The following is a 12,671-nucleotide window of genomic DNA, read 5'->3' as shown; positions in this document are numbered from 1 at the left end:
TGTCCCCTAAACTGTAACAACACAAACACAGTCCTATTAAAAATGTAAATTATAGTTTGGTTGGAGCAACATGATGCAGATGATGGTAGCATGCAGTGCACCATAAGTGAAGAAATGGACAACTTTCAACATTATTTTCTTAGAATTTCACTCTCCCAAATCATGTTTTATGCAACAATCTTTTTGACCCAGATGCTTGCTTTCATCTTTAATTGCTGTCTCTTCCCAAACCCGTTTAGAACTTGTTGGTATGAACACTTAGAACTTCGAAACTAGGTCATGCTTCTTAGGCTCTCTAGACAAAATCATTACTTAACATCACTGTTCAATGCTTGGAAACATATGATGTATATATTTCTGTCCCACCCTTTTCTTTTCATTTTAATATTATACCATTTTTACGTAAAGAGCAGGCATTATTTTGAAATATTTTATATATTATAAAATTTTATATTTTTCTTTTAAAAGTGGCTCGTATATTTACATCCATTTTATACAATGAATTTGACTTATATCTAGTTGATATGAGAATTTAGCACATTTATTTTTATTTTGAGACATATACATTTCGAACATAACACTAAATATTAATAATAATGATAATAGTTTGATAATGGATAAGATAATAAACTAGTACAACAATCTTACCAGAGGATAAGTCTCAAATGACTCTAATATTATTTTAAAAACTGAATTTTAAATTTAACTTCATCATACTAGCTTTAAAATAAAATTTACATTCAGTCATAAATTATAAATTTACTTTATCTTTAATAAATGTAAAACTTCTGGCAACAAATATTAGTTCAAACTCAAATTTAAAATGTATGGATAAACTTGAAGTGCTTAGTGCAGTTGAGATTCATGGAAGGTAAAGTAATGTATGTTGATGATTTAAACCCAAGTACCTACCACTCCTTCTCATGATTCTATTCTCTTCTTTTTCATATGGCCACTTTACCAATATTCCTCTTTTTAGACACAAAACATTCTGCTAGTTAGGTGCTTTATGCTAGGATAGAATATAATTTGCACGAAAGGGGTGATGGACATGGAATAGAATCTGGAGTTACATCTATGACCAATCTTTACGATACGTTGCCCTCTATTTTGGACTTCTTGATTTGTTAGAATGTGGAGAAAAATGCTCACATTTCATGCCAATCATTATACCACTTCCAATTAAAATGCTAATTAAGGAGTTGATTATGGTCTAATCTCAACACCCAAGTGAAGGGTTGAAGAAAATTTTACATTCAAATCTTCCATACTTATTCAAAAGTCATGTTCTTAACCTATATTTATACCCTTAATTCAAAGACATGTTCTTTTCAAGTGGGATCGGATATAATTATGCAGAAGAATGTGGAGGAAGATCGTTTGACTTTGGAATATCTGGAGTTTGACTAGGGTTGGAATGCAAAAGAATGGGACAACCTTGATGATTCATTACACTTGCAAATATATGTGAATTTAGGTTGAAATAACTTTTTCTTTATTTTGAGATATAACTCGTAATAGACAAAGATTTTTTTAACATGTTTATTTAAGAAAAAATAAAATTAGGTCATCACAATTAAATAACCTTAACAATATATGAAAACATCATAATTAATTTGAATCCCCAATAGGAATATAAATTTCCAAAATTCAAGGCGCATATAGGATGAAAAACTTTCAAAATGTTTGAATTCGACGTCAAGAAGATGGTAAAAGAAAAGTTAAAGGAAGTTCAATAACAAACACACTTTATAGTTTCATGAGTTTAATTATGTCAAATTGTTTACAATAATATGATTTATTATTTACCCTTTTTATTTCGGGTGTAGGGACCAAGAGCCTACTAAGAACCTCTTCGATCTTACTCCTCTTCTTGAAATCTCCTCTTCTCACAACTGCAATAACTTCTTCTCCAAGAAATCCGCTTCCTCGCTCGATCGGTCGAACAGACGATCGTGGTACCTGTCTAAAAGGTTTTGATGCTTAAATCAGTTGATGAACCGATCGGTGTATAAGTGTAAATGCAGTAATAAATGCGAATTTAAGATCCTCACCAACCTACCTTTAGGCCCTATTTATAGTTTCCGGTGTGGGCCTGTGATTAGGGTTCCTTAATCACGGCCCAATGATCCTCTAATCAAGATTACTAACTTGTTTAACGTTAATTAATCCAATTGACTGGTGTCGTTTGGCCGTTCGACCGATGGCCGCTTGACTAGACTGGTTATCTTATGATTTTAACAAGTGAATAATTAATTTTTATAACTGATCGACCGATGGTCATATGTAAGGCGCTACACGAATCACTTAGGAGACTGATCGACCGATGGAGCCTTATGGGTTGGTGCACTATCGACCTGGTGGCTGATCAAACGATTGTCCTTTATAAGTTAAGGCGCTGTTCGTGTGGGACCGAACGGCCGATGATCCTTTGTGGAGTAATGTGTAATTCATATGTAGGGCCGATCGACCGATGGTCCCTTACGATATAATACGTGGTTCGTTTGTGAGACCGATCGACCGATGACCCCTTACAATATAATACGTGGTTCATTTGCGAGACCGATCGACCGATGGTCCCTTACGATATAATACATGGTTCATTTGCGAGACCGATCGACCGATGGTCCTTTACGATATAATACGTGGTTCATTTGTGAGATCGATTGACCGATGGTCCTATATAGTTCATCCGTGAGGCCGTTTGACCGGTGGATATATTTTATATACGAGCTCTCCTAGCCTTGTTCGATGAACCGGAGGACTGGACATGGCCGATGGCCCGATGGGGCATCGTACACCTTTAAATCACTAGATTTTGAAATGAATTTATTATGTCATTAACTTTGTTTTATTTTACTAGTTACTAAGTAAATATCATCTAGCATTAAGTATTATAGAAACTTGTTGCTATAACAGGTTCAAAAGTAGTTGCTATAACTTTGCACAGTAAATTCGATTTTGAAGTTTTAGATGAAACTTGTTGAGTTGCCTAAGTTATCTTTTATTTTGTAGATTTGTATATAGTTCTTTTGAATCATAAATATAAAACAACCTAGTCGAATTCATAATTTTATTTGTACAGTAGTTTACTTTAGTTGGTTTCAATTGTTAATAATTATCATGTTATGTAAATGTAAATTTTATAATCCATATCTATTATTGTATATGTTTTTATGAATTTCTATACACATTAATTATCCTGAAAATTATAAGTGTAGTTGGCGTATCGTAGATCCTTTAAGTGTCTCACAATCTACCATTAATGTATTTTGACTAATTTGTGATTGCAGAAGACGCATGCATTAACATATGTACTACCAAAAACGCGTTGTTTTAATCAGCAACCACCACAAATGGTTAATTTCAAAACTTACTCATAAACTTACGGTACTTTTTGGGAGTTGACTTTTTTGTTCTTCTCATTGCAACTTTTTTTATATGAACACAATTAACATTGTTCCACTGTGAGAAAGAAAAGCCATAATAAGCAAGAGCACATTGCATTGATATTTGGGAGTAGAATTATAATGTTTGCACGTGAAGATGTCGAAGTTTTAGGTTTGGTCGCATTTAATTTACGACCTATCTTCTCCTTAAAGCTTACGTTACTATAGGAGCAGCTATGATTCCTACCAATCCATGGCAAAACACTTTTTGAATGCTTTCATACATAAACACTTCCATCACCCCCAATAACCAATCATCTTCTTTCACCTCGTTACTCTAAACAATACAATGATATTTTTTTGTTTTTTAATTGAAATTTTTCCTGACCAAAATTTTGATGCATTTTTGTTTTTAAATTTTAAAAATTAATAGATAAAATCTTTTTAACTAAATTACATTAAATTTTTTTAATATATTAAATACGTTTCTTTGATAAACATTAAAGTGATAATATATCAAATAGTATAAATAACTTAAATATTAACATGAAACGTGTTTGAAACATAACAAAAATTAACATAATTGGACTAAATTTTTATTTATTTATTTACTTTTAAAGTTTGAGAACAAAAATATATTAAAATTTGGAAAAAAATGAATTTTAATTTTAAATCAACATTTAAAGAATAAAAACATATTTAATACCTTGAAAAACAAATTTGTCATGTTAATTGAAAAACAAATTTGTAATTAAATCGTGTGCGTAGTAAATTAATCATAATACGGTTATTTCAAGAAAATTTATGATATAGGTGTGGTTATTTTAGTAATTTACAGAAATGAGTGATTTTAAAATTATATAGGTAATTTTTAAAAATATTATCCATATATAAGTCATATTTTAATTTTTTTTTGAATTAGACTGGATTGATTATGGCTTTCTTTTTCATTAGAGTCGTGTTTACTTCAGTAAAAAAAATGTAGAGTTGACTTGTAAATAAAACCTTAATCTATTTAAAAATATATCAAATTTTATGAATTAGATTATGACTTCTTGATCATGATGTTGTGTAAAAGACTACTTATATGATAATGAAGCAGAAAAAAAAAAAACACAACACATATATATATATATATATATATATATATATTAATAAATATGATGATGTAATGACATAATTAATTTTGTTAGATGTATTTCTCGAAAATTTTAGTAGTGATACTTTGTAAATTAAATTCCATAAAAATAATTTATAGTCTACTTCTAGAACCTGTGTATAACTTTTTGCAAGTAACTATTTATTTTTAGTGTACAAAATTTCTCAATATTAAAATTATTCAAGTTTTTTTACAATAACAATGTTGGACTATGTTGAATGAATTTTATTTTTATATATTGACGATAAAATATTATAAATGCTTAATTTTAACGTTGTTTAATAACATTATAGTTGATAAAAAAAATATAAAGTGAGATTCCCTAAATTAATATTATTGAATTAATGTATGTTTTACCCACATTCTTACTTTTTTCATCTATGAGTTTAAATTATATAAATGGAGAGACACACACTCCACACACACGATTATGTCAATAACAGTTGCAGACTTTCCCTAGATTGAGAATTTTACAATAATTTTACAGTAACCTTTATTTTGAAATAAAAATAATAACAGTATTTTTAATTTGAGATAATTTTTTTTTTAGTTTTCAAATTAAAATTTGATCTTTTTTATTCAGGAGTCTATTTTAGAAAATAAAAAAAGTATTTGTGCACCAATTTTAGTATTCATGTCCCAAATACGTTAACGATTTGTGTTTATTTATACAACCTACTTTTACTTTAAATTATTATTACCAAACACGAGAATCTACTTTTTTTTAAATGACTGGATTAAAAAGATCGTTTTTAAATGACCACATCATCTAAATTTACAAGAATAAAAACTTGAAGGATGAAAGCATCGTGAGTTACTCCACAGATATTGCCTGAAGCAATTTGTGGGTGTCTTCACTCACCTCCACATTCTCCATCTTCAACCTCCGTTGCATGGCCGAACTTGTCATACAAGCAGCTGCATAAGTTCTGATCAATGATTCAGAAACATCCACCCCTAGAGAATCCACAGATTTCTTCACAATCTCTACAAATTCTTCTGCACCGTCAACATCCTTTTCTTGTTCAAAATGCCTCATCATGACATCCATGACCTTTGACGATGGAATCCACTTCTCACCATTCCCAAACATGGCTTTTAGCCTATGTTTACGATCCCCAATCATTTCTCTCCTACATTTCGTCCTTCTCGTATCTACTGTTTGTTGTGTTCATTCATCACAATTTGGTAACCACCCAGTTGAAAATCAAACTTTTTGGCCGAAGGAAGAGTTGCGCAAGTTGAACGCTGTAAGAGCTCGTCTTCGGCAAATCAACAAACCTCCTGTTAAGACAATTCAGGTTTGTGCAAATGATTGTTCTATTCACCTTGTCTTGTTTTCTTTCTAGACCATGCTATATAATTGATATGCTTATGTTGTGTTTTTGTGCTTCTTTTGTGCAGAGTCCCGATGGAGATATAATAGATTGTGTTCTATCTTATAAGCAACCAGCCTTTGATCATCCTCTACTGAAAGGACACAAACCATTGGTATTTATTATTTTGTTGATGTTGTTGTGTGTGTTTATATAAAAAAAAAGTAGTAATTTTTGTTCATCTGTGTGTGTAGGATCCCCCAGAAAGACCGAGAGGACATAACCAAATGGATTATTTGAATGAGAACTTTCAGTTATGGAGTTTGTCCGGTGACTCATGCCCTGAAGGCACAATTCCGATAAGAAGAACAAGGGAAGAGGATATTTTAAGAGTTCAATCTGTTCACAGATTTGGAATGAAAAAAACACTAAATCGTGTCAGAAGGGACACCAGTGGCAATGGACATGAGGTATATTACTTGAGAGCAATCATAGATAGTAACACAAACTCTGATATTCTTTTTATCTTTCCCTTTTCTCTTTTTCTCAAAGAAAGTGGAGTAAGAATAAACTAATAATATTAACACAAACAAACTACAATTCAATGTTTCATTTCTTTATCATACCCTTTTGAAAGTTAAGTAAATTGAACCACGTCAGAGCATTATATTCCACCCTATTTTACCACTTGTCAGTCCTCTTACTGTGAAACTGGGCACAGTAATGAACTTCTCCTAGTCCTGTTAGAAAAGCAAATATAAGTATAATGGATTCTGAACAAAAACATAAAAGTTAAATTGGGAAGTTAAATTGTTATGCACAACTTAATTATGGTATGTTGAAATTGGACTAACAATGTTGTGGATGGTGCACATTGCATAGCATGCAATTGGGTATGTGACAGGGGATAAGTACTACGGAGCAAAAGCTAGCATAAACGTGTGGGCACCCATGGTAGAAAACCCATCTGAATTTAGCTTGTCTCAAATATGGGTCATTTCTGGTTCATTTGGGGATGATCTAAACACCATTGAAGCTGGTTGGCAGGCATGTTGCTATCATTATTACTTTATCATAATTAATTCTTCGTTTACTTTCTACTATTTATTTTCTTTATCTTAAATGCACCCCATTTGGTTAAGCATTCAAAATACAATTAGCATATTAAATCACCTCTCTCTCTTTTTCATCCATGTATTCAATTTTGTACTTTAGCCAATCTAGCTAATTTCAAATAATTTTATATGCAGGTCAGTCCAGGGTTATATGGGGATAGGTATCCTAGATTCTTTACTTATTGGACAGTAAGTAAATTTATTCAAGAAAAAGAGATGGAAAACTATATTATGTATAATTATTTTTGCTTCAATTGTAAGATACCTGATAACAAAATTTTTATTCAAACCCACTAATTATTGTAATTATTTGCAGACTGATGCATACCAAGCAACTGGGTGTTACAATTTACTCTGTTCAGGTTTTGTTCAAACTAACAATAAAATTGCAATTGGAGCAGCAATCTCTCCAACTTCTTCATACAATGGTGGCCAATTTGATATTAGCTTACTCATTTGGAAGGTAATTTTCTATTCATGTTACCAAATTCACTTTGGATATCTAAACATGTGAGGTTTTTGTTTTTGATTTCTTTTGTCTTTAGATAGTGTTTTTGGTCGAGGAGTAAAGTTAAACTGTTTTATTTTTATATTTTTTTTTTCACAATCAAACGATTTAGGAGTTCATTTTCTTAATTTACAGTTAAAGTTGTAAGATTATGGATAATTTACACAAGATCAACTTATGGGTCCCATGTGTGAAATAAAGCATTCATTGGATTTTGATGATAGAAGAGTGACGTCCACCATTGAATCTCAATAATTTTTTTAGTCAAGCAAAATATGCAATTCTCGTAGTCAAAGGTGCAAAAAACTAAAAGAAAATCTAAACTAAAAAGATTGTCAATGTGGGGCTCTCCACACTTTCGGAAGTTTCTTATTACCTCTGAATTATATCATAAAAAAATGTTTTTCTTCCTCTAAAATTTTTAGAACTTTAGTGTGTTCTAATCTTTTACTTCTTAGTCTCTCTAATTTTAAAATACAATATTCTTTATTATAAAAGTGATTTCAATAACACTATAGGGAAAAGAATATTTATACAGTGTTTGAGGAAAAGTAAAGAAAGTAAATGCGGACAAAAGCTTTTAAAAGAATCAAAACCGAATTTCAAAATATAAAGAAAAGACAAAAAAAATACATTTTATCTTAAAAGAATCTAATTTGCATACACCATTTTATCCAATATGATTCCATTCTATTGCGAAGTCATCATAGTATGACAACTCTAAATTATTAAACGTGTATAAAATTAATTTGTAATTATTAGGCGTATAAATTAAAGAACTCTAAATTAAGTAAAGACAAGGTGATTACAAAATTTGGCAGGGTAATGATTTATCTGAAAGATATGAAACAATGACAGAGAAAAAGGGGAAGAAAAAATTGTGTACAGTGTCGCGTCATAGTTAATATGTGCAACACCACTTTAGTAGTCTGGACATCACACGCGTGATTGAGAGTGCATACGAATAATGTGTTGTAACTCCCATAGGCTTTTCTTCTTTAAGATTCTTTTTCCTTTTCCAACTAAAGAGCTTAAAAATGTTTGAGCTCACCACACCTTTGTTTTTTGTTTTCCTTCATTTCCGTAACAGTTTAGCAAAATCCCAACACTTTTGCATATTTCACTCTGCACCTTTCAAGCGGTGGCTCTTTTTGACCATTTTCTCATGTGATTTCTGATGTTGCTATATATGAATGATTATGTCTATGTGTTGAGTAGGTTTGCTTTGTGATAAAAATAGAAGGTTTGGTTATTTTGGCAGGATCCGAAGCATGGGAACTGGTGGCTTGAATTTGGAGGCGGGAGCCTAGTTGGGTACTGGCCATCGTCGTTGTTCAGCCACTTAAGAGATCATGCAAGCATGATTCACTTTGGTGGAGAAATAGTGAATTCAGGGATATCAGGGTCTCACACTTCCACTCAAATGGGTAGTGGACATTTTGCAGAAGAGGGTTTTGGAAAAGCTTCATATTTCAGGAATATGCAAGTTGTGGATTGGGACAATAACTTGATTCCCTTGTCAGATTTAAAGGTTCTAGCAGATCATCCAAATTGCTACCACATACAAGGAGGGGTTAACCAGGCATGGGGGAATTATTTTTACTATGGTGGACCTGGAAGAAATGTAAATTGTCCCTAACCTTCATTTGGAGGGAGGATGTCGACGATTCCAAAGAAATTGAAAATATCTAGTAATTGAATTACTTGCGATTAAATTTTTTCTATTTCTTAATTAGTTAAATAAGATAAAGTAATTAAAATATTCTAAATTTTAATTTTTTTGTTTGAATAAAATAATTTAATTGTTATTTTACAACGAATTCAATTCTATCTTTGAACTAACTTAACTTAGTTCGATCTTTAATTCAATACGACTTGTCTTGACATTTTGTTCAATTTGACCTTCAGCTCAGTTCGATCTTTGGTTCGGCTCTTCCCGACTCAACCTTCGGTCCGGACCAACTCGACTCGACTTTCAACTTGGACTTGCCCAACTCGACCTTCTACCCCACCCAGACCAACCCTTCACGACCTTTGACCCAACCTTTTGCCTTACCCAGCCCAGCTCAACCTTCGGCCCACCCGACCCTACTTGAACTTCGACTTGACCAAGTTTGACCTTCAGCCCGGCCAGACCGACCCAAGTTGGCTTGCCCTTTAGTCCAACATGGACCAACTTAAATAAACCTTCGCCCTAACCTGAGTAGGTCAGCCCGACCCGACCTAACTCGACCTTTTACCCGACTACCCGGCTAGACCTTCGGCTCACGCTAAACTTTTGGCTGGCCAACGAAACTCTACATTTGACCTCAACCTAACTCGACTCAACCTTCATCCCAAGCCAGACCAGTTTGACCTTCGATCTGGATCGACCTGACTTGGCTTCACCTTCAGCCCAAATCGACCTTTGGCCCGACCTGGGTCATCCGACTTGACCTTTAGTCTAGACGGATCCGTCTCAACCTTCGGCCTATGCTGGCCCAACTCGACTCGACCTTCAATCCTGGCCGACCCAGCTCGACCTTCTACCCGACCCGATCAACTTTTTGGACATATAGACTTTTTTTTGTCCTAACCAAGTTGGGGAATTTCAATTGAAATTCCTTATTTATTGAGTGAATTTCAAAATCTATTATTTTAGTTATTTAAAACACATTCTTAAAAGTTTTCAACTTCAATTTTCTTTTAATTTTCTCATCTAAACATATCATTTTCCTTAAAAAAAATTTCAAATTCTTCAAATAAATTAATTACTCTCTTAAATTGTCTCGTTCAAACACAATTAAAGAATGAATTGATCATAAAGAATAATAGGTAGAGAGATGAACCCTTTATTTTAGTTTCTTTTGTCTTTAATTTCTTTTTTGCATTACTGGATTTTGTTTTTATCATATGTTTTCTTCCCAATCTTATCCATTGAAACACAACACACGAACCAGACTCTGATACCACTGTTGAATTTTTTGAGAGAGGATCATTGGAAAGATACAATACCAATGAGACATGAGTCCAATCCACACATAAGGGATTGACACCACTCTTAACCCAAAACCTTAAGACGATGGACTTATAGGTCATCATCTTTATATGGTGCTCAACTTTCTTATTTTTACTCAATACTAGTAGGAGACCCGTGCATACGCACGAGTCGTGTTTTTTTGCTTTTAAAATTTGGTAATGTTGAAAAAATGACTTTTATATGTTTATGTATAAATAAATGATTAGGAAAAAAAAATATTTTGAAGAGTTCAATACTTAATTTAATTGTATGCACCGATTAGATTAATTTAAGGAATATTATTGATATAATTAGCTGAAATTAACTATTATTTTATGTTATATTTTTTAGTATATTTCATGATGAATTAGTTGTAAGGTAGGTTTAAGTATATATGTAAATGTAATTTGATTTGTTTTAATACATATTGTTATTTAATGTTATTGTATATAAATGATTTATTTCAATTTAAATGATTTTAAAGAATTGATTTGTTAATTTGAGTATATGAAATTATTACAATTATTAAGTAAATATAATCTACTATAACTACGAAGAATTAATTAATTTGATGTACTATATTCAAATTTTTTTAATTTTGGTTATATTTGTAATGTTATTGATTTAAAAGTTTATTAATTGTTGCTAAATTTAAATTTGATGTCATTACTATTAAATTTGATATATAATGTCATTAAGATTTTAATTGGTGATTGAACCTATTAGTAGATATTTCAAATTGTATCAGAAATGTTATTTTTTAGTTTAAATTAATAATATCATTAAATTCCAAATAAGATATTGATGGGAATACGAAGAGATGGCGGCAAAAGGAATTATGGTTTGTCTTATCAACGTGTTCAGACTAATATTCTGCAGCTTATTATTCTAAAGGTCAGAACGTTTGGAGTTGCAACAGATGTTTCCTTTAGTTTAGTTAAAAGGAGATTTGAAGGCTGTAGGTTATTTTGTTCAGAAACGAAGAAGAAAAACAGTCTTCCTCACGAGTTACAAAACCTTTCGACGATCAATGTCTACCTCCAAGGCTTTCAGCTTCACCAATTTATACCAGAACTTTGTCATGGTGATGGAACCCTTAGAGGTAAGTCCGTTTGCATGTTTGATTTTGTTTATGTTTTGTGTGTTTGATGTATACAATTAGTTTTTGGATGAAAGTTTTAATTTTTCTGTCATTCTTTGCTTCAACCATGTCCATATTATATTTTATGCACTTCTTATTTTTAAGGATCGTTGTGGTTTTATGTATGACAGGAGTGTTTGGAGTTCGAAGAAGAATTTTATGAACAATGGGGCAAATCTCTACTACTGGGGACAAATTTTTTTAGTGATCTGAAAGGAAACGTGATCAACATAGAATTTGAACAAACTCTTCTTCCTCAGAGACAGTTCCGTGCGGTAGAGCAGTTGATGTGGTTTTGTGAGCTAAACGATGTATATTACGTATGTAGCCTTTACTGTGGAGATCGATACTTTTGCATAAGGTTGTTCGATCTGGACTGGAATGAAGTTGTGTATCCTGGTAGAAGAAACAATGGTCTAGCATGTGACCCTCTGTCCTCAATCAAATTTTTCCAAGCATTTAGAGTGTAGTTCATTCCAAACATGGTATGAAACTTTAGTAATTTTTTTTTAAATTTTTAGTGTACATTTGGAGTTATTTTTACTAATATAGGGTTTCTGTTGATTGTTCTGGTAGCTGTTGATAATCTTGCCCGATTACTTCCAAATGTTCTGTCAGAAAAAAATTGTTTAACCATCCGGTGAAGTTGTACGATCCTTTGACAAAAAAGTTTGAAATATTTGTGGATACAGATGAGGGTGGAAGGATGGTATTATTTAGTTTTTGTCAGTATGTTGCATACTATGGGTTGTTTCTCCTTGTTTCCTACATTTAAATTATGTAGGAAACAGTGGCGGAACTAGACCAAAAATTGTAGGGGTGCTAAATTATATTTGTTATATATAAACTTTTTTTAATTAAAAAATAATAATTTTTTTAATTAAAAAAAATTAATTTTTTTACATCATTTTTTTATTCAAAATAAGCATTCATGACAATAGAATCTAAACAATATAACAATAATATATATGAAAGAGTAACATAAAGTTTATCATCAACAATAATATAAAAAAAAAACAACAAAAGTTACCTTTATTCAGAGTGC

The 12,671-nt window shown here is 31.7% G+C and overlaps 1 protein-coding gene across 1 annotated transcript; it reads left to right on the top strand.

The window, feature by feature from the left end:
• Positions 1-5,339: 5,339 nt before the first annotated feature.
• On the top strand, positions 5,340-9,202 carry LOC114176782. Its single transcript, XM_028061943.1, has 7 exons — positions 5,340-5,849; positions 5,953-6,039; positions 6,119-6,334; positions 6,747-6,911; positions 7,115-7,168; positions 7,296-7,442; positions 8,749-9,202. The coding sequence occupies exons 1-7, from the start codon at positions 5,589-5,591 to the stop codon at positions 9,124-9,126; spliced, it is 1,308 nt and encodes a 435-aa protein (XP_027917744.1). The 5' UTR covers positions 5,340-5,588; the 3' UTR covers positions 9,127-9,202.
• The last annotated feature ends 3,469 nt before the right edge of the window (positions 9,203-12,671 follow it).

The sequence above is a fragment of the Vigna unguiculata genome, chromosome 3 (genome assembly GCF_004118075.2).
Source record: "Vigna unguiculata cultivar IT97K-499-35 chromosome 3, ASM411807v1, whole genome shotgun sequence".
In the NCBI taxonomy this organism is placed as follows: Eukaryota; Viridiplantae; Streptophyta; class Magnoliopsida; order Fabales; family Fabaceae; genus Vigna; species Vigna unguiculata.
This window is presented reverse-complemented; position numbering and strand designations above follow the sequence as displayed.

Excerpts from the sequence above, each read along its gene's own strand:
- LOC114176782 (XM_028061943.1), top strand. The coding sequence starts at position 5,589 with ATGACATCCATGACCTTTGACGATGGAATCCACTTCTCACCATTCCCA. Across the intron at positions 6,040-6,118 it reads TGAAAGGACACAAACCATTG|GATCCCCCAGAAAGACCGAG; the intron begins GTATTTATTATT and ends CTGTGTGTGTAG. Across the intron at positions 7,169-7,295 it reads GATTCTTTACTTATTGGACA|ACTGATGCATACCAAGCAAC; the intron begins GTAAGTAAATTT and ends AATTATTTGCAG.